The sequence below is a fragment of the Miniopterus natalensis genome, chromosome 10 (genome assembly GCF_054644295.1).
Source record: "Miniopterus natalensis isolate mMinNat1 chromosome 10, mMinNat1.hap1, whole genome shotgun sequence".
Classification (NCBI taxonomy): domain Eukaryota; kingdom Metazoa; phylum Chordata; class Mammalia; order Chiroptera; family Miniopteridae; genus Miniopterus; species Miniopterus natalensis.
This window is the reverse complement of record NC_142090.1, coordinates 42953127-42976263: the sequence shown is the minus strand read 5'-3', so window position 1 is coordinate 42976263 and position 23137 is coordinate 42953127. Positions and strand designations below refer to the sequence as shown.

Here is a 23137-nt window from a genome sequence, read left to right as displayed (position 1 = left end):
GTAAATTTATACTGACAAAGACCTTACAGAGATTTGCTCCCAGGTTAAAAACAATGCTTTGAAAATACAAAGGGCAGTAAGTTTCTAAGGAAGTTTCTCAAAGTATGACCTGAACCTCCCTCACCCCACTCCATGTCAGAACCAGATCCCAAGGGCTTACCTCTATATTTTTAAGAAATTCACCATTTATTGATAAAATACACAAAACTAGAACCAAGGTTCAAATCTGCAAAGGACACACAAACCACACATTCTTCATGATAAAGTTTAGGTTCATTTGGTAAATAGATGAAGATGACAAAAACACATCAGCCTGCAGGGAACAGTGAAGCCTCAAAGTTCTTAAAATGTATCCCAGCCCTTTCTGAGGAGCAACACAGTCACTGCACTGTGGTCCCCCACACCGGGTGCTTCTGTCAGAACTAAGCCTGCTACCCTGGCACAGCTAACCACAAAGTTATCCAGTAGGATGGTCTACTATCTACTAGAGACTCACTAACTAATCAGACTCTCACTGCTTATGGAGCTGGGAGGTAAGATATATGGAGAAAAACAGACAAACCCAAATGGTCAAGAACTGGATGGATTCCACTCTAGCTCCCATCACTGCCACATCTGAAGTTTCCAGGGCTGATACTGCACCTGGGGACACCACTGTTGTGATGATATTAAAGTAGTTATATGATGACAATAATTAAATAAAATGAAACTTGTTAACTTAGCATATGTTAGAAAATGTCAACAAAAAGACAAAGTAAAATTCTTTGTTTTCAATTTAATTGATAATTATAATGAATATAAAAGCTGCATGCCTTCTGAGAGACAAGGTTCTTGTTAACAGAAGCACAAAGCCAATACACCCACAGGAGCACCTTCTGAGCTTTCATCCTGAAAGAATATTAAACATCATGGATCTTTAAAGTGATTTGAATAGGTTAGACTGGTTTCTGCATAACACGAAAGCATTAGAGTCTATAATTCTTATGATTGCTTGATGCATTGATTAGCAAAAGAAACCTTGGAGGGATTTTGGTGAAGTCATGTGCCCTAGAAATATTATAGCTAGTTTGTGACTTGGAGAAGAAGAAAAGGAATGACTTTCAAAAGACATTACCATTCCACCTCACAGGTTTGTTGTGAGCCTGAAACACTGATACTGTACATGTACTTAACTTTTGAAGAGGGCAAGTGGTAAGTAATGAGTGAATATTGGTATTATTAGTATTAATTATTGCTAACATTTCTTCCAATATTTTGAAGTAGGTGCTTCAGGTGACTCTACTGCCTTAAGGTAGTGCAGCCTGCACTTGTTTTGTGAGTAAATCTCTTTGTTGAAGCTGCCGGTGGCAGGTTTTCTGTTACCTGCAGCTGAATGCATTTCTAACTGATACTACTTGCATTTAGTCATACCATTGGAGTATAATTTCACATTTTATTGACACAAATAACATTAATGATGCAGCCCTTATCAAAGGTAAAATTATTAACTTAAAGCTTAACAGATGGCATTTGAGAAATGATACTAGAAGAGTTTTCTAATGAAGTAGAGTCTTGGAGAAGCCCAGTAGTCTCTGCTGTAAACATACCTTCAGAAAGCAAAGTAAACTATAGGACCTACAGTTCTCTTTTTTACTACATAACTGGAAGTTTAAGAATGTTGTTCCTCATTAGTCTCAGCAGAAGCCCAAAGTAGAAAAAGGTTTACTTAAAAGAAGGGAGGCAGGCCTGGCCAGTGTTTCTCAGTGGTTGAACATCAACCCATGAACCTGGAGGTCACTGTTGGATTCCTGGTCAGGACACATGCCCAGGTTGCAGGTTCGATCCCCAGTAGGGGACATGTAGGAGGAGCCAATCAATGATTCTGTCTCATCATTGATGTTTCTCTCTCCCTCTGTATTCCTCTCTTGGAAATCAATAAAAACATATTTAAAAAACAAATCAATAGAGACAGTAGAGTGAAAGGCTGCTTTGGACCCACAAATTTCTGGAATCACTAAGACAAATATGCAGCTGCAAAGACAGGCTACCTTTTAGGAAAAAGGAGGAATGACTTTTAGAATTACTATGGATCACTGACTTTTGTGAACCTCACTTTTTCCCTCTTTTTGAACAGCAGTGTCTATTCTGGTTAGACTATGCCTGTCCCACCATGGACTGTTAGATATATCTTTAATTCACAGGTATTCAGACTGAGAAAAAGTGTACTTAAGGACCTGTGTTTAAGAAACTGCACCTGAGGAGCCCCATCCAAGCCTGGACCTAATTTAGATGACAAGGATATTTTGCATGTGAGATGAATATAAATAATTAAGCCTAGAGGGCAGAGTGTGGTGTTTTAAAATATGCTCATAAATTCTGTTTTAGGCCCTTCAAAAGGTAGAGCCTCATTCCCCTTGTCTTGACTGTGGGCTGGACTTTGTGAATCATTTCAAAAGAATAGAATAGGATAAGAATGACAGTATAAGTCAGAAACACTATAAAAGGTAGAAATGATAATTCCAACAGTGTTATAGTCAGGGTCCACTTAGGGAAGGGGCAATGAGTCATCACAACCTAGAATTCCGAACTTATTAAAACTGCCAATTAAATGTAAGAACAGAATAAAAAAAGCTTCAGAACATTTGGCTCTGTTCACTCTTTACTAGCAAGTTATCTGAGGATGTACTCCAGCAAAATAAGAAGAGTAAAAATAAAGAACTCTTGGTACTTTCTGGTTAGTTTTTCTGTAAACCTAAAAGTTTTAAAAAATAAACTTCAGCCCGGCTGGGTGTGGCTCAGCGGTTGAGCGTCGACCTAGGATCCAGGCAATTGGGGTTCAATTCCCGGTCAGGGCACATGCCCGGGTTGCGGGATCGATCCCCATTCGGGGGTGTGACTCTCATCATTGACTCTCATCATTGATATTTCTAGCTCTCTCTCACCCTCTCCTTTCCTCTCTCTGAAATCAGTAAAGATATATTAAAAAATAAAATAAAAATAAATAAAAATAAACTTCATTAACAAGAGAAGGAAATGAAGGTAGATGGAGGGAGGAAACTTAAATACACATTGTTAAGTGTAAGAAGCCAACCTGAAAAAGCTATATACTTTTATAATTCCAACTATATGACATTCTGAAGAAAGCAAAACTAACGAAACAATAAAAGGACCACTGGTTGCCAGGAGTACAGGGGAAGAGAGGAAGTGATGAATAGGTGGCTCACAGGGCATTGTTAGGGTAGTGAAACTATTCTCTGTGATACTGTAATGGTGTATACATGACATAATTCATTTTGTCAAAACTTATGATACTGGCCAGTGTGGCCCAGTGGTTAGACTGTTGCCTGCGCTCCAAAGGGTCATGGGTTTGAAATCCCATCAAGGGCACATACTTGGGTTGCAGGTTTGATCTCCAGCCCTGTCAGGGTATGTGCAAGAGGCAGCCAATCGATGTGTCTCTCTCACATCAATGTCTCTCCCCACCACACACACTTCTACTCCCTCCCTCCTTTCCACTTTCTCTAAAAACCAATGGGAAAAAACATCCTTGGGTGCGCATTAACAACAACAGCAAAAACTTAGGAAACTGTACAACACAATGAATAACCCTAATTTTAGTTAATAATGTGTCAATAATGTCTCACCTATCAGTTATAATAAATGTACCCACATTAATGCAAGATATTAATAACTGTAGACTAGGGCTGAAGGGGGACTCTACTTTCTGTGCTATGTTTCTCTAAACCTAAAACTGCCCTGAAAAAGCCTATTTCTAAAAAACAACCTCACTTAAAAAAAAGTGTTGCCTCTAGGAAAGGATGTTTGTTGGTGAGGTAGAGATATTATCATTATTATTATTATTGTTATTATTACTGTAAGCTCTTATGTGCTATTTAAGGTGGGGCTTTTTAAAACCATGTATATACATTACTTGGTTTTAAATGTTTTTAATCATAATTGCCCTAAACTGGAATCTATCTAAATGCACATTAAGAGTTGCAGAAACACTGTAGAATATTTATACAATGGAATCATATACACCAATGAGAATAAACAATTTACATCTACATGCAATTGTATGAATGAATCTCACAAACATAATTTTGAGTGAAATAAATTAGGCATATGATACATAATTCCATGTAAATGAAGTCCAAAAACAGGCAAAAGTTACCTATGCTGTAAGAAGTCAGGATCATTGTTATCTTGGAGGGGAGATACAGTGACTTGAAAAGGTCTAAGGGGTCCTCTAGGGTACTGGTAATGTTCTGTTGTTTTTTAACTTGAGTGTTGATTCCATGAGAATATTGAACTTATGAAATTTTATGAAGCTGTGCTTATAATACTTTTAATGTTTTTAATATGATCCAATAATTTTTTAATCTAGACTTTAGAACCCTAAGTCATACCCCTTTTTCTATGCTCTACTAAACATTTAAAGAACATGTATTTGAAAAAATCCTAGAATTATATATATATATATATATATATATATATATATATATATATACACATACACTTTACACAGTTTTCAGTATTTAGAAGAATCTCAATTTAACATTTCTATGAATACTTTCAGAAGCAAAATGAGCCCAATTTTGAGTTCAGTAGAATATTTATTCAAACTTGCTGGGCTAGCTATAGTGTTTGAAGTTGTGATCATTATCTTCCAGTTGGGCTTTGGATACGTTTATAGTGTTATAGATTATGGTTTGGGGTGACATCTACCAAAACAAGTGAGTGCTGACAGTGAGAAGTCATTGTTCTTGTGATATCTGAAATCAGGCAGTTTTTAACTTCCATCTAAGAAAATTATTTTGTGTCAGCTTCAGAGACTACAACTTTGGCTTGCTCATCAAGGTAGAATATGTTCTGTTTTGTGCTAAGAGGAATTGGAGGTAAATTAAAGGCTTTAGACCCGAAATCTAAAAATGAGTGTCAATGCTTCAAATAGGATCTTTTTTACTTGTAGTAATACTTTTTGTTGTTTCAAACATAACTGTTGTACTCATTTGTTTCCTTTAACACAGGAAATACAAACCTCACACAAATTAATTCCAATTTGGTTCTGTACATGTAGATTAACATGGTTCTTAAGTTCTTACTGAAGTTACTCCAAGTGAAAACTTTGTGTGGAAATTTGGCAAGTTCTTGGGTCAGTAACTTTATAAATTCTCTGGTAGTTTAAAACGCATAGCAGCACATTTTAAATATCTTTTGAAGATATCAGGATGATAAAAGAAGACCCAAAATTTTTAAGAATGCCTAAAAAACCTCCAACAGTAAAAATTGTCTAATAAGTAAACTCAACCCAATCTCCTGCTGTATAGTTTGTCAGCAAGCTACAAATATATGTAATGTCTTTAATTCACCCACAGTTTATCTTCTCTTGTCTTTTAGCTATCCCAGACGACACCCTGTTCTTGTGCTAAAATCCCAAAGGACCACTCTCAGCATATATACTTATTTCAGCACACATACTTCCAACTAATATCATTTATTAAGTATTTCCTACATGTCCACCGTTAAGATGCATTTTAATCCTTTCAATAATTCAACAATTTCTTTTACTAATCACATTTGATACTTGAGGAAGCTAAGGCACAGAGAATGTTTGTAACTTACCTAGAGTTCTAATGGAAATGGTAAAGCCTTTATTCTATCCCAGGCACTGTGATTCACAGCTGTTACACTATGCTGACTCCGTTTTTTATAGGAACTCAGGTACAAAGACAAATTCAGGCCACATACAGCTGTGAATCCTGCCCTTGCTGATATTCCACTTCTACCTTCTAGACTGTAATGAAAATTCCACCTCTACTCTTACTCTGTGAAACAGCCCTTATTTATGCTCCTCATATGGAACATTCTTACTTTCTTTCAGAATATTAAAGAATGTGAGCTCTAGACTTTCTATCACGACCACAGGGGGACTTGGGGTTAGGACTCAAAACTAAGTTTTGATGCATTATTAAAGTCTTTATTGCTGACAAACTGGGTAATGGCTTGGGCTTGGGCATGAAGCAGTGTCCTGGGGACTCACTAAATCATTCAAAGGTTGCTGTAACATAGACTCCCAAAATAGCACAAACACATCTCAAAACTTCCAGGAGTGTGAGATTCACAAAAAAGTCAAAATTTATCACACAGTAAATTAAAATGCTTTCCAATTCACAGGTAAACATAAAATCCCATTTCAAAAACTTTCAACATCATTAGAAAAACCAGACGCTGTGTATTTTCCAAAATTTATTTACAGTTAATAAATTAAAAAGCAAAGTACAACCAGATTGTAAATCTTAACCATATGCACATCAAACTGCCCAAAAAAATTCAGTTCCATTACAAATAATTGCCTTCTAATGCACTTAGACATAACAGTCCATCAAGAAATATTTTACAAACACTGATAAAATATTACGAATATATGTCCATTAAAAAACACCATTTTAAAGGGTGCTGTGGCAACCCTTAAAACAACAAAAAACTTTTGAGTTCAAAATTGCTGTTTTTTGTATTCAATTATTTTTAATGTTTTTTTATTGAAGAGTTTTCAGACTTGCACATAGCAAATCAATAGGTGTCAGCCACCAACTTAAGTTACACTTGCCCAATAAGGTACTCAAACTTGGACAAAATACACACCCCAACAATGACACTTTGCACTATCAACAATGAAGCTTGCCCTCAACAATCATGACATTACTGGTTTCAGTAAGGAAAAATAACTTGCTGGTTGACAGGAAGAATAAAAAATGACATCAGGAATGTCAAAATGTTATTTGAGGTGCCAGTCACCACATTTAGGCACTCAAGAGTTAAAAATTAAATAAAAGCATAGCAACATGATACTTCCTCCTAGCTTCCCCCTTCTATTTGTGCCATACGAAATATAAGAGAAGGTAAAAGAATTAATAAAGATCATACAATTTCTTACAAAAACTATATACAAGCTAAGCTACAGACTCACTTTAGAGGACAGTAAATGGATGCCTCACAGCAAAGGCCACCATACCAAATTCCTTTTCACTTTTTGCCCAAAAGCACCCATAAAATACTTTCACTTTCCTATTAATATGCTAATCAACTATATTAGTTGTTTCTTCACATTTTAGAAGTTGTAACATAGGTTTTGCTTAAGAAAACTTGGCAAAAAAAAAAATTTTTTTTACATCTTTTGTACAAACTAAAAATGGCATGAATTTTTAATAAACCAGATAAATAACATTTGAATTCAGGATTGGCAATTGGATCCAAACTGAAATCAGAAACAGCCCAGGTAATCCAAAGAAGCATTTATATGAGTTCAAGTGTACTAAAGTAACAAGGCATAAGAGGAAAAAAGTTAAGAATCTCAGTTACAATAAATGCATGGTGTCAGTGAGTATGTTTCAGTTTTGTGTTGAGCAAAGTTATGTTCCCTAGCTAAGTCTAATTTCAAAATCCTCTGGGAAACTATCTAGATAAACTATGATGTTGAAATTACATTTTAATATTGCCATTGGATTTTCTAATTATTATAAAATTATATACAAAGTGAAGTGGTATAAATACAAATTTTTTTCCTCAGGTGCTAGTTAGCCTAAAAAGTTAATAATGGGGGGCAGGAGAAAGAGGTGAGGAGGAAACCCTATATAACTGAAATGTAATTGGCAGTGGAAGCTAATAACCAAAAGAATATAGATTAGCTTCCTATCGCACAAATATAACACTCTCCACCTCCCAGTTACTCACTTTTATTTATTCGTGTGGCAGTGTTTGTAACAATGTATTATTGTTGAGTAGTGAATAAAAGAATATGGTGCTTTACTGGGAAACTGGTATAAAGTCATATATAAAATAATTTTTTAACAAAACAAAAACACTGAAATTAAAGTCACAAAGCTCCTACAGTGGACTATTAACCTTGGAAAAAAATCATTTCAGAAAACTATGCCATTTAAATTCTAAGAACATAAGTCAAAATTGCAGCTCTCATTACTCTCCTAAGAAGCTATCAAGCAGAAATAAACCTTAATATTGAGTACTATATATGTCAAGTTCCAGCCCAGTACAGGTCGCTCCATGGCAGAATACCTAAATTTGAAATAATAGTGGTAAAAAAAACCAAAACACTACTTGACCCTTTAGATATTGTAGTAAAATCTGGCTGTGGCACCGCTGGCTAAAAACCATTAAGTCTTGCTGCCGTCAATGACCAAAGGCACTTGAATAATCAAGAATAACACACTGGGCCATATGGTATAAACACTATTATGAAAGTGTAAAAGGGTCAGAACTCTGTGTGGCTTGCCTGTTTGATTCCGGGGTCTTCAGTTATCAAAGACCCATAACTGCAAACATAAATTTAAATGGAAATAAGATAAAAAAGGAAACTGGTGGAGCAAAAAAGTCATCTAACACACTTATAAAAGTGGTGATATTAGTCTGGACATTTCTTGTTATCCAACGACCAAAAATAAAAAGGAAGAAAGAAGATACCTGTTTTGCCCAAAGTAATTTCAACTACTTATACCAAGAAATGCCCCCACCCCTCTAGACCATTTATGGTTCTGAGGATTCTGAGTATTCTGTTTATAATTTTAATCACAAAATTTACACACATTCACTTCTCCTATTGGACTCCCATTTTAAAGTAAATTATCCTTGAAATATTCCCGGATTTGTATGTTAAACCAGTAAAAGGAGGCCAAATCATTTCAAACCGGATCCCATCCATCTCTTTAACCAACACCAGTTTTTTTATAATGCATTCATGTTTTTTAAATCACAAGTCATGTGGTTTCAATGCACTTTAATTTTTATTCAATTTTTAAAAGTTTAACAAGTCAACTTTTCCTAAACAAAACTTTGAGTTTCTACCATTTTCTTTAAAAGCTCAGTAAATATAAACTTTAAATTTCAATAGAAAATCTTTAGAAACACCTTAAAATAATTAAAAGTTGTATTTTGCATCTCTTTTGTTTGTAATCACTGAGCCCATGAAGTTCAAAGCCACACAAATCCTTGCACTATTAAAAGTCATAATAAGCTTGTGTCACTTAGAAAAATCCTTGGTCAAAGCATTGGAATCCAGTTCACATCAGGAAACGAGTGGGATTCAGAATACCCTGAGCACAAACTGGTGCAACACCACAAAACATATTCGCTCTATCGTCCAGAAAGAGTGGTGGCAGTCAAAAAGGAAAAAAAAATAAAAAGGTAGTGGGGGTGGGGGTATAAAAAGCAAGTGGATTCTGGCTTATTACACAAGCACGAAACCAAATTCCTTTGGAAAAATGACTTCTTCGGAGGGCTTCCAGACCAGTGAGGTAGAGTCCAAAAGGGAGAAAACGGATCTGCTCCTACAGTCCTGGAGACGTCTCAATCTGGGGTTAGGAAAGGACCTCTCCTGCGGGTCTAGCGGTCTCCTCCCTCTGCAGACCCGGTGCCGAGAGGCAGCAGAGGGCACACCTGCCCCGGGGTCCCAAGACCGCGGTGCCGCATCCAGGGGCGCAGGGCCGGGAACACTATCCGGTGACTTCTTCGCCCGTAAAGTGCACTAGGGGACGGAGTCCTGGCCGGATCTGTAAACACTTGACTGACACTAGTTCATCATTCCAGGCGGAAGCTCCGTCCGAGGGTCCGGGGCTGCGCCTCACGCCCGAGGCACCGGGAAGCGGCGGAGCCTCACCACGGGTTCCAGGTTCACTCGCAGGACTTGGCGCGCCCGGCGCCGCACCGCCGCCAGGCTGCGCTCGCCCCACACGTCGCCGCCGACGCGGATGGTGGGAAAGGTGGTTAGCGTCGGGGTGGCAGCCCTCCAGATCTCCTCTAGGGTGCGGCCCCCGAAGCAGGGGCCGAGGGCCACGGGCGCCGCTGCGCAGCTCTCCCCGGGGGCCGGGGGCGGGGGCGGCGGGGGCGGCGGCGGCGGCTGCTTCCTGCGGGCGGCAGCCGCCCGGGCTCCGCGGCGCCTCCTCCTGGCCGCTGAGCGCCGGGCCGGCCTGCGCGTCTGGCTGCGGGCGGCGGGGGGCCCCGGGGGGTCTGGGACCAGGGCCCGGCAAGAGGAGTAGCCGTAGACGTCCTTGCTGCGCAGAATGTGCGGGGAGAACTGGTGCTTGAGGCTGCAGAGGAAGCTCCAGAGCTCCGCGTCCGAGCTCATGAACTCCGTGCTGCGCGGCATGAACAGCTTGAAGGCTTCGCCCAGCGCCTTGGTGGTGTCGGCCAGCGACAGCTGCGACCGCGAGTACACCACCTTCTCCTCCTGCGCCTCCAGCCCGGCCCCATCTTCTGCCCTAAAGCCGCCGCCCCGGAAGGCCGAGGCCGGGGCCGCCGGGGGCCGCCGCCTCTTCACGTTGCGCCGCATCTGAGGCCGCTCGGGGCTGCCCGCGCTCGCCGGGTCCCGCCGCCGCCGCCGCCGCCGCCGCCGCTTCCTCCCGCGTCCGGCTCCGCGGCGGCGGCCGCTGAAGGCGCCTACCGCCCGGCGCGTCTGTCGCTACTTTTCTCGCCTCCACCGCCGCCGCCCCTCCCCCTCTGAGGGCGGAGGACGCGGGTGAAGATCCTGCCGCCCGGTACAAGATGGCGGCCGGCGCCTACCCCTGGGCTTTGTCATTGGACGGCGCCTCGCCTCCTGGTTTCTCTTTCTTCTCCTCTCCCGCTTCCTTTCACCCTCTGCCTTTCTTTAAATGTGCCCGCCTCAGGCCCCTCCCATCGCAGCCTCGACTCCACCCATTGGGTGCTCTCAGAAGAGGGGCGGGGACTGATGGGGTAGAGGCCAGTTCCTGGAAAATGGTGCTGGGGTGGGTGATGGTAGTGGCCCTTGAGCCGGAGTCAACTGTTGGGTGGGTATCGGGCAGGGTGCCACGCCTAGAGGAAGGGGTGGACATCAGCTCCACCTCGGCGGAGTCTCTCGGAATGAGTGGGTATCCAGTTGTAGGGTGAGCCGGGAGATCTACCAGTCTGCTCTTGCTTGTATCACAACAAGAAAATTTAGGTTTAAATCAAGAGGGAGTAGGCCTTTCACAATTCCCCTCCAAATCCTCAAAGGCCTCTTTTGGCAACTCCATTCAGCTCTCCCCTCCTTGGCCCCAGTCCGTTTCAAGCACCCACTGGTAATCCAGTCACGCAGGTAATAGCGGTGGCATCAGTGCGATTGTCTTCTGGACAGTGGAACCATCTTCATACTTAAGATATTCCTATAAAACTATTTGCTCAAGTTGATCAAAGATCAGCAAAGCCATTCTGCTTAAAGAAAATACCTTTTTTTAAAAAATACATAGTTCTTTCTGAGTGCACTTCATTTTTCACCTAGTTTTAATATGTCCCTTTGCATCATCATGTCTATCATTTAGAAAGGATGCAGCATCACAGACAATCAAAGAAGTTCCTTTGAAAATAACACATTACCTATTGTATTTGAAAGGAAGGAATTAAGAATGCTTAGAGTAGCGGACATTCTTTAGTCGTCTTTTTTCATCCTCAGTACTTAGCTCAGTGCCTGTCAGATAGTGGGCACTCTATGTTTGTTGAGTGAATGGATGAAATATTATTTGAAGTGAGAAAGATATATTGAAATTGCTTAGAACAGGACAATTTTATAATTTACATTTATATTGTAATTTTCTCTTTAACTCTCTGAAATTTTTAAGCTTAAAAAAATCTAATAGAATTTTGAGGTAGGCATGCAAATTTCACCCTTCAGTGAGCATCTCATTTTGCAGTAAAGAGCTGATAAAGCACAGAAGTTTTATGATTTGCATATGGTTGCTAATGGTTCCTTCAAATATTTTAGCTAAAAGATGCCTACTTCAATCTCTTTATTTCACAGATGAGGAAATTTGGACCCAGGGAGGTTCAGTAACACACCTTGCTGATAGCAGGATTGGGACTGTAGTTTAGGTTTTTGGATTCATAATCTGATGACCTATTTATATTTCACTGAGGATTTTTCCAGCTGTGCTGTCAGGACTCTAAAAGGTTCAACAGATTAGGACCCAGAGAAGAGTCCCAGCATCGCTCTCAACCTAACCCTCATAAAAATATAAATAATAAATATAAATAATAAATAAATAAATAATAAATAAATAATAAATAAATAAAAATGGTTCAACAGAAAATAAAAACATTCAACAGAAAATTATGCATATATGGAGTAACCAAGGGTCAGAGCTGTACCTGTATTTCTGCTTCCACGTGACCCAGAATTATTCTTATGTGTTTTATATTGGATTTACAGATAACATTTTATTTGAACCAGATTATATTTTGTTGGTTTAGTTTCAATAACAAAAGCAAAAATTTCTACAAGGAAATCAGTTCTCTACCTACCAAAATCGTAGGTAGAGAAAATCAATTTCCTAGAAAAGCACACCCTGATCTCAGAACAAGGTTAGGGAGCAATTACCAGCTTCCTAAATTCTTACATAAAAATGAGATCATAGCAATTCTTTACATCACAATTAGCTCTTGGTGATTCTGGGAACACACAGTAATATAAAATTTGAATAATTTTCATTGGAACCCCCCTGCAGGTTGACATAGAAAGTCTCACATATTAAGCCAGTGGATCATTAGGGGGACTTCATAATGGAAGAAAGGGGTAAAAATAAGGATCTATGTACTCCTGGTTTCTCATACTGTTATCCTCTCCCTTCCATGTTAATTGTATTATAAGTACTTAAGGGTCTTTTGCCACATAAACATATACCAGGAATCTACACAAACCTACAGAATTGATTTCAATTAAGAAGATAAATCTTTTTCAACACAATTTTCAAAAAACGTAAGATCTCAACAAATGGCTGAGTATTTAATAGCTCATTTTTATAATACTCATTTAATTTACTTGAAACCAAAAAATATTTTTATGAAATATTTTTAGGAATTAATATCATGTAAAGTGCTTAAATTATTATATACTTTTAAATTTGCTATTGTTTGATCTATTTCTCTGTTCTTTATATTTCTTATCTTTACATTTTTTCTTAACCTCTACCTTTGCTTGCCTCACATAGTCTTAAAAATGGCTATTTATATATTCTCCAAAGTAAAATTTACACAGAAAGATGATATATTTCTTCTCATTTTGGGGACTTTCCTGAGACACTATAAAGTTTATGGAAGTTGACTAATTTTTTCTTCTTGAGGAATAATAGTTTAAATCCTCAATTTATTCCTTTACTTCTCAAGGGAAATGATGCTTTCTATATCTGATAAGTGATGAATAATAAGAATAAATGGAAAAAATCTAGCTCTTTATATTTCTGAATTTATGTAAAAATGAATCCAAACAGAATGAAGTGGTTGGAAAAAGTAAAAATAAAATATATCTCTTAGCTACCCAGAACCTTGAAGATCCCACTTCTATAAAATAATTTGATTCTTGGAAAGTGGCCAAAAATAAAAAGTATATGTGAGTGATTATGAGCATCAGCTCTGGAATTAAATAGTCTTGGAATTAAATAGATCTTTACAACAAATATCCTTGAGCATGTTTTTTTACCTCTGCCTCAGTTTTCTTATCTGTGGAATGGGCATAACTTCTGCAAAAGATTGTTTTAAGAATTGTATGAGGGAGCATAGGTAAAACATTTATCACAGTAAGCATCCAATAAAAAATAATTATTCTTATTTGTCTTATCTAATTATGAGGATTTTACTTAGTTTAGCCAACATATTTCAAACCCTGTAGTACAGTGTGAGATTTTAAAAAGTGATTGATTGATGAGGAGAAAATAAAAATGTTTAACACACCAGAAGACAGGAAAAAAATAAAGAAAAACATAGAACAGACAGAAACAGAATAAATCTACCAACATAACATTGTATACTAATGCTTATTGATGAATGATTGATCAGATCAGAAATTTCCCAAATGGACCTGGTCGGGCGTGGCTCAGTGGTTGAGCATCGGCCTAAGATCCAGGAGATCGAGGTTTGATTCCCAGTCAGGGCACATGCCCAGGTTGCAGGCTCAATCCCTAGTTGGGGACATGCAGGAGGCAGCCAATCAATGACTTTCTCATCACTAATGTTTCTACCTCTCTCTCTCCCTCTTTCTTCCTCTCTCTGAAATCGATAAAGATATATTAAAAAAAAAAAAAAATTCCCAAATGGGAAATGGTACAAGTAATTGACCAGACTTGAAATTAGCCAGGCCTGAATTAACCAGAATTTTTGTTCCTCAGGTTTATTTAAGAGATTTTCCTTAAGTTTAATCAAAATCTATTTCCATTTTATATTTTACCCATTGTCTGTCTTCTAGAACTTTATAAAATCCGTCTTAAAAACCAAGTTTTAGATTGTCAAATCTTCAAAGTAAGCAACTTCATACTGTTGACTCAAATTTAAAGCCAAATACAAACCATAAATTTTTTCCCATATGAAGTTCTCCAAAATTATATATGCCTTGCACTATACTATACTTGGAAGACTTTACATTTATCCTTATTAAATTTCATTTTTTTAGTTTCAGTCCAACATCCTTACCTATAGTGATACTTTTAAATCTGGATTCTGTCATGTCTGATTTTTATTAATCCTTTCAGTAAATTAAGCAAGCATCCTTCTGCCTTAAACCGTCATCAATGGCACAACCAATTAGCACAGACTCAATGACAAAGACCTATGTCACTCTACTGGAAATTTGTACATGCTGATGCACATGCACTTTTTGGATATGGTTGGTCCATTAGCCTCAAGCCTATCTTATATTTTTATATTATTATCATCCAGCTCACACTTTCTTATCCAGGGAGATATTATTAAAACCTTTGTCACATTTTTGTTGAAATCAAAATATACTGTTGACCTGACTGGGCGACTCAGTTGGTTGGAGTGTTGTCCCATACACCAAAATTCTGCTGGTTCAATTCCTTATGAGGGCACATATCTAGGTTGCAGGTTTGATCCCCAGTTGGGGCAAGTATGGGATGTAACTGATCAATGTTTCTCTCTTTCTCTCTCCCCTCCCCTCTCTCTCGCTCTCTCCCCCCCCTCTCCTCTCTCCTCTCTCTTTCTCTCTCTCTCCCCCTTCCTCCCCTCCTTCTCTCTAGACATACCCTTCAGTGAGGATTAAAAATATATACTGTCTACTGAATCTGGTTTCCTTATCAAAAATGAAATGAAGCCATCACATAATTTAATTTTTTATAAGTTTACACTGTTTGATCTCAATTGTAGGCCCCACTTGTCCTATCCTTCTCCTTAATAATTTTGGAGCTCAGCTGCAATTACATGTAAAAGTAATTAACCAGTTTGAGACTATCAGTATCAGATTAGAAGAATATTAATATATATGCCTAGTCTGAAACAAAATTTTCTGCCAAACTTCACCACAATATATTCCTAGAATGTCCATTCAATCATTTAAGTAATTTATTAACAGAATACTATATACCAAGCTGAGTGAGGGAAATAAGCAGTGAGCAGAACTATATCAGGAACCTGCCACATGACACTTATAGACTTATATTATTAGTGTTTGATTTCTGCTGTAACACATTACCACAGACTTGGTGGCTTAAAGCAACACAAATGTAGTTTTATAATTCTAGAGGTCTGTAGCTTGACATTGGACTTACGAGGCTAAAATCAAGTTGTTAGCAGGGCTATGTTCTTTTCTGAAGGTTCTGGGGGTGAATCTATTTCCTTGCCTTTTACAGCTTCTAGAAGCCACTGACTTTCCTTATCTTATGAAGTCATCATCTTCAAAGGCTGAATGTTAGATTCCTCTGACCATTTTTCAATAGTCACATATTCTTCTGACCCTTCTACTTCTTTCTTGAATCTTAAAGGACCCTTGTGATTATATTTGGCCCACCAGGATAATCTCCATATTATTTTTAATTGAATATATTGGACTGCCATTGGTTAATAAAATTCTATAGGCTTCAGGTACAAAATTCTACAGTACATCATCTGTATTTTGTATTGTGTGTTTACCATCCTAACTCAAGTCTCCATCCATCACCATCTATGCCCCCCTTTACCCTCTTTTAAAGTCAACTGATTGGCAACCTTAAGTCCATCTGCAAACTTAATTTCTCTTTTCCCTGTTACCTAACATTCTTGCATGTTCCAGAGATTGGAACATGAACATCTTTGTAGGATCATTATTCTGCCTACAGAATTATAGGTTTAACCAGTAATAACACAGATTTAACATATACTGAACATTCACATTCTGTGGCAGGCCCCATGCTAACCAATTCACATGGATCACTTCATCTAATCTTCACAACAGTCCCATGAGGCAAATACTATTCTATATGCCCCATTCTACAGATTTGTAACGAGACTAACTGGAAATGTTTTCCCCAAATTGTGGCCAGAAAAACATTTCCACTATCTCAACCCTTTCCCACTTTTTGTATAGTAACTAGACTGTAGCTCAATGACTCCTCCTTTCTGTACAGAAAAAGATCAGGGATCCCGTCTCCCAAGCCATTTTCCAGCTTTTATTGCATTGCCCCCACCAATGATTCTTCTAACAAATCAGACAGTAAGATGTATCTTATATGGTAGTAAATTTTTATATAAAATGCATTTATTGTGAAAACAATATTACAGTAACATTGATTTAAAATTTTTAAATAAAATATTCACTTTGTAATATCAATATTCAAATATCTATTTTCATGTTTCCTTAGTTTTGTTCAATTTTGTATTGTCATGCAGGTTTTTTTCACTTAATATATAAACGTTTTTCCATATTTTTACACAATCTTAATACATAATACTTCCAGTTCTTCATCATAATATAGTATTTCTTTCATTGAGATATTCAAATATAGTATTTGTGGAATAATTAGGAGATAAGGGCATTGTTTTCAGTTTTTCAGGATTATAGAAAATATTTTAGACTTCTTAAGATATATATTGCCATATTGATTTTGAAAAAGATCATACTAAGTTACAATACTTCCAGCAATATATGGATATGTGCTTCACCCCAAACTTTCTAGCATTAGGTGTTTTATATATTTTGAGCATTTTACCTGCATTTAATTATTATTATTTTAATTTTTCTTCTATTCCCAGGGAGAATGAACATTTTATTTTATATTTCTTAACTTATATTGTTAATTGTCCCTTCATGATCTCTCACAATGAATTGTTTATTGTGGTCTCTTGGTAATAAACATTTAAAAGAAAATATTGGTTTAGTATACAATTGAAATATTAACTTTTTACTACATATCATTGTATATATATTATAAAAGTTAATAAAATTTCCACTGAAATTCAGAATTTCAATCTATAGAGGTGTTATTTTCTTTAAGGTTTCTTATTATTGCACTTATATAGGCATATACCTTGCTTTAAATGATAGGTTTTTGTGTAGGTTGTGAACAACTAATTTCCTATGCTGTGGCTTTTACCATTTTCAGCATTTTGATCTGTGATTTAGATAAGGTAACCATTGTTGGGCTTATCAAACTTATGAATCCTATGGACTATAAGAGATAACTAACACCACCTTTTGAACTACCTAAAACAATGAACCAATTCTAAAAAATGTAATTCCATAGAAATAAGTATAAAGTCTAAACCTGGGGTCCAACAACTGAACTGTAGAATTATTAAAGAACTATACCTTTTTATATGTAAAAAGATATTGAAATTTACTCAAAATAAAATAAATGCAAATTAAAACTATACAGAGATATCATTTCTCACCTATCAGATTGACAATAATTCAAAGCCTTGGTTGCACACTCTGGTGCAAGATTCTGAGGAAACACGCATGATCATACAATGCCCATGGGAATGCAAAATGATACAGCCCCTGGTGAAGGAAACTAGGCAATATATAACAATAATAATTATGTATTTACCCAGGAAAACCACTTCTAGGAAATTACCTTGAAAGTAAACTGCCACAAATATAAAAGAATTCATGTACAATGATCTTCATTACAATATTTTAAATATGTTTTTATTGATTTTAGAGAGAGAGGAAAGGAGAGGGGGGAAAGAAACATTGATGTGAGAAACATCGATGGGCAGCCTCCTGCATGCCCCCTACTGGGGATCAAGCCCACAATCAAACCAGTGACTCTTTTGTGCACTGGACGATGCTCAATCAATTGAGCCATACCAGCCAAGGCTTCATTATAATATTATTTGTAATAGTAACATAATGGAACAATCCAAATAGCCACCAATAAATCAAATTGTAGTACAGCTACATGATGGAGTACCATGAAGTACAATAAAAAAAAATATGAAAAATTTTATAAACTGACATGGAGTGACTTCCAGGATATATTATGAAGTAAAAAAATAATGTGCTTATGGTACATTACCATATAAAAAATAATGGAACTTAAGAATGTGTATATATGTTTGCTTATTTTTTAAAAAGAAAAAGAAGACAGGAAAAATAAAACAGACACTAATGAAAACACCAGCTTATGGAGATGGTGGGAACAGAGTGGAAAAAAGGAATGAGAGGGGCACGTCCTTGAATATACCCCTTTATATTGTTCTGGCTTTTGAACCAAGTAAAAATAATTCATTTAAAAATGTAATAAAAAGACTTTTAAAGGCAGTCCCTTAAACTGAATGTAAAAAGAAGCAAATGAATCTCTGTATCAAATTATTATCAAAATCTCTTTGCAGTTCCTTTTGACCTTAGAATATGTCTCACTAAGAACTGTGTTCAGATGAATCTCAGTGGGAAAGTGGAGGTGGGGGAGTGAGTGGGGAGAAATTAATCAAAGAACTTACATGCATATATGCATAACCCATGGACACAGATAATAGTGTGGTGAAGGCCTGGGAGGGGGCAGATTCGGGAGATAGGGGATCAGTGGGGGGGAAAAGAGGGATATCTGTAATACTTTCAACAATGAAGATAAATTAAAACATTAAAAATAAAAATACATTTTAAAAAGAATTATGTTCTAAGTTACTTGAATTACTCTGTTCTGTACTAAACAGAGTACCCAGATTGCTCATCCTTGGTCTCCTTATGTTCCAAAGAAAAGGAGGATTGCAAAAAATCTAAACTCTAGTTCATAAATTTATGATAATAATATTAGAATTATAATTCTAAAGTTCTTTTTCATACTTTGTAGAGTAAAGCAAAAAAGTAAATATGCTAATGCTATTAGGAAGCAAGATTTTCAGTGTGGTCATGTAGAATGTTCTTGTTCTTGGTCCTAGAAAATGCCTATTGAAAGTTTTCCAATGAAATTTCATGATGTATGCAACTTTCTTTTAAATGATTCAGGAGAAAAAAAGCATGTGAAAAACATAAAGCAAAGGGAGCAAAATATGAACAATTGATGAATCTAGCTGAACGATGAACAGCGATCATTATTATATTCTGATTTTTTTTCAATTATTCTAAGTTCAAAATTTTTCAAGATAAAAATTTTACAATAGTAATATATCTTATTTGGCATTTTAGAAAACATAATTTTTGCTATTTAACTCTAATCAGAATACATTATTTGTATCAGTAAAAATAAGCTGGATTTTGCTTCAGTAAGAAGCAGCATCAAAATATCAAGGGCTTAGGAAATCAAACGTTTATTTCTTGCTCAAGCTATCTACCCATCACAGTCAACACAGAGAGTCCGTGCAAGAAGAGAAAGAGAGCTATGGAGAATTTCTCACAAATAATGAGATGCTTACCTGGAAATGACACATGCAACTCATTAATCATATGATCTAACTGACCCCTAGAGAGAGTCAGAGATCGGGAAATATTTGATAAGCAGTATTAACAATTATCACTTGTTCATATGTTTTATGCCATGGTAAAATTGACAGATGTGTGAAGTTAACATAGTGTAGTGGTTAAGAGCACAGATTCTGCAGTCAGATTACCAGTTACAGATCAATTACTTACCAACTAATCTTGGGCAAGTTTCTTAATTTCTCTGTGCCTCAGTTTCATCTGGGGTAAAAATTCAATCTAATAATAGTAACTGAGGAAATATTTGGTGATTTAATATAGTTAAAGCATATAAAACAATGGCCAGTATGTTACTATCAACAGCCTTATTTTCTAGTATGAAACTCAATATAATGCATTAAAGAAATTTCTCAGTGCCCCTCCCCAAATCAAATGGTACAAAGATATACAGTGAAAAGTAAGTTTGTCTCTCACATCTGAGCCTCATCAACCAGTTTTTCACCCCAGACACAATTGTTAACAGCTGTGGCATTTATGAATTTATTGCCTTTTCAGCCCCAAATCCCCGCTTCATTTCTCTGCTTGTGATAATGAAACAAATTTCCTTTGTCAACTGACATGATGTTAAACCTTGCCAGTAGAGTATGCTGGAGGGACTCTGGAGAAAAAATGGGCTTCTCTTCCTGGTTCTGGTTGGCTTTCTGTTCTTGCTCCTGCGGTGCTGGTTGGGTGCATGGGAGAGCCAATGATGGAGCTCACTCCAGCAAGTTCCATGGATGCCCCAGATGGCTTTCCCAGGGCCAGCTCAGCAACACTCCTGTAAGCAGCTTCCTGGCAGCTTTCCAATGACTCCAATCTGCAGACCAGCCAGCTTCCCATTAAGTTCAACAGCACTCTCCATGGGCAGTTTCCCAGTGAATGTCATTAGCACCCCCAGCAAGTGATTTTTTTCCACTAGCCACAGACTCCCAGTTCCCTGTGGAGAAATTTCCAGCTTGTCAGCTCTTATCTGTGATTTCCAACCTGTTAGTTGTGGACCAGTTGAAGTAACCCAGCAAAATATTACATCATTCAGGGGAGTGCCCCCTCACCAAGGAGGTGTGGGTCCAGCCTCCAGGAGCTCTGTCTTCTGAGTTCATGCCTTCCTTGGGTACTCTTTCTTACCCTTAGGGTAATCCCACTTAGTAATTATTCTTTAGATTAAAACTTCACTATGCATATTATTCTGTAATTTCTGTCTCCTAAATGGACCCTGACAGATAAAAACAGCTACTTGTCATAATCTTCTGGAAACAGTTTATACTTCTATGGCATGTGTGTATATAACTAGTTACATAACTAGTAATATTCTGTACAGTGTTTTTTTTAACTCAGAAATAAATGCATATTACACACATAGATTTATTTCATTGTAAACAGTTGCATAGTATTCCATATTATATAGACATACCATACTTTATTTAACCAGTTTCCTATTAATGGGGAATTAAATTATTTCCAGCCTTATCTCTCTACAAACACTATAACAGTATTCTTCTTTTTTGTTTTAGCATTTTTTAATTGGGGTGACAGTTACTAACAAAATTATATAGGTCTCAGATGCACAATTCCACAACACATCAACTGTACACTGTATGGTGTGTTCACCTCCCCAAATCAAGTCCTTCCATCATCATTTATCCCCTCTATACCTCCTCCACCTCCCCCCACCCTCCTTTCCCCCTGCAATTACCACACTGTTGTCCATATCCATACGTTTTTCTCTTCTTTTTTGCTCAATCCCCACATCCCCCTCAACCCCTCCAAAAAAACTATATCTTTTTGTACTTGACTGATTGATTGATTGATTGATTGATTGATTGATTGATTGATTTTAGAGAGAGCAGAGAGAGAGAGAGAATGAGAGAGAGAGAGAGAGAGAGAGAGAGAGAGAGAGAGAGAGAGAAAGAAATATCAATTTGTCATTCCACTTATTTATACATTCACTGGTTGATTCTTGTATGTGCCCTGACCAGGGATCTAACCCACAACCTTGGCATATCAGAATGATGCTCTAACCAACTCAGTTATCCACCAGGGCAAAAACTATATTTTAATAGCAGCCCAAATTTAAAGGACCAAGGGAGTTTAGTTGGCAGCAAACTTAGTATCAGTTCATGGTAGGCATCTACTGACCAAGAACTTACGTGACCCTATAACTGTATTAGTAACCACTCTGTTCTGCATTCCTTAGACCATTCCTGGAGTATTGTGCATAGTTCTGGGAATACTGAACTATGGTTGAACCATGGTATTAGTACACTGAAGCCTATTGCCCAGGGGAATGATCAGGAAGATGAAATGACTCAATACTAACTCATAGAAACAATGAATAGTTAGATGGCTTGGAATATTTTGCCTGGAGAATAGAAATCTCATGAAAGATGCTATTAATGACTTGCAAACATTTTAATATTTGCATGTTCTCTGAAGTTGTAAACAAAGAAGCAACTAGCCATGGAGCCATTTTATACTTAGAAAAATAAAACACGCCCCCACTGGACAGATAAGTTAAATGCCCTCTTCTCTGGGCAAACTTAAGATAGCCACACTCCTCCGTGTTGTCTGTGTCTGCTTTTCCACTGCAGTGGTAGAACTGAGTAGAGGAAACAAGGATGTGTGGCCTTCATTGCCTAACATATTTACTGGCTGGCTCTTTACAGTAAAAGTTTATCAGGTCCTGCTCTATAATGCTTTTTAATATTCTTCTGTTCACAAATACCAGAATTTGGTGTGGCAATTAAGGATTTAAAGGGTGAGTGCTCATTTTTAAGAAACAGATTTTAGAAAAAATAAACTTTTTAAAACTTCCATTATTATACTGTTTTGTTGCCCTTCAACCATACATCACTGTTAGAGTATGTATGTGTTAGAACACTTCCATTTGTGAATGACCAAAGCTTATTTGGTTTAGATTAAGCAGGAAGAGGATACTGGAAGAGTGACTCTGTATCCTGAGACTACAGTGGAGGAGTTGCTGCTGAGCCTCAGGAAAAAAGCAGAAGCAGGGCTGAGCCTTGTAAAGAACCCAAAAGTCCTTGATCTCCATTTCCCATCTTTGCTCTCTCTGTTCACTCAGTTTCTTTTATTTCACTTTTAATGAATACTTAATCAAAAGGTAAATATATTTAGATTTAAAACTCATTGTTATAAATGAAACAAAAAAATAGCAGTCCCTGCCCTACCGTTCTTCACTCCTCAATTTTCATGTCCCAGAAGCAACCAACTCTTCTGGCATTTCTTCTGTCCGTGTTTTTAAATAACACACTCATACTGTTATTTCTTGATTCTTCAGTTTTAAATATTACTTATGTATTTCTTACTATGGAAGATGAAGATTCTCCTTTGCTCTACCTCCTAATATATTTATATAACATATTTTTGCTAAATCTGTTTTTGCCAATTACATTGCTAAAGCCATGTAAATAAAGCAAACTTTCTAACAGTTAAAGACTTCCAAAAATATCTTGTAAGGTTAGCGAATGCTTAGAA

At 37.3% G+C, this 23137-nt stretch overlaps 1 protein-coding gene and 1 pseudogene across 1 annotated transcript; one reads left to right on the top strand and one right to left on the bottom strand.

Moving 5' to 3' along the window:
• Positions 1 to 6215: 6215 nt before the first annotated feature.
• On the bottom strand, positions 6216 to 10324 carry CCDC71L (coiled-coil domain containing 71 like). The gene has a single exon (XM_087821092.1). The coding sequence runs from the start codon at positions 10322 to 10324 to the stop codon at positions 9617 to 9619; it is 708 nt and encodes a 235-aa protein (XP_087677218.1). The 3' UTR covers positions 6216 to 9616.
• Positions 10325 to 10536: 212 nt separating this feature from the next.
• The window catches only part of LOC107530829 (uncharacterized), a 54507-nt pseudogene continuing 41906 nt past the window's right edge, over positions 10537 to 23137 (top strand).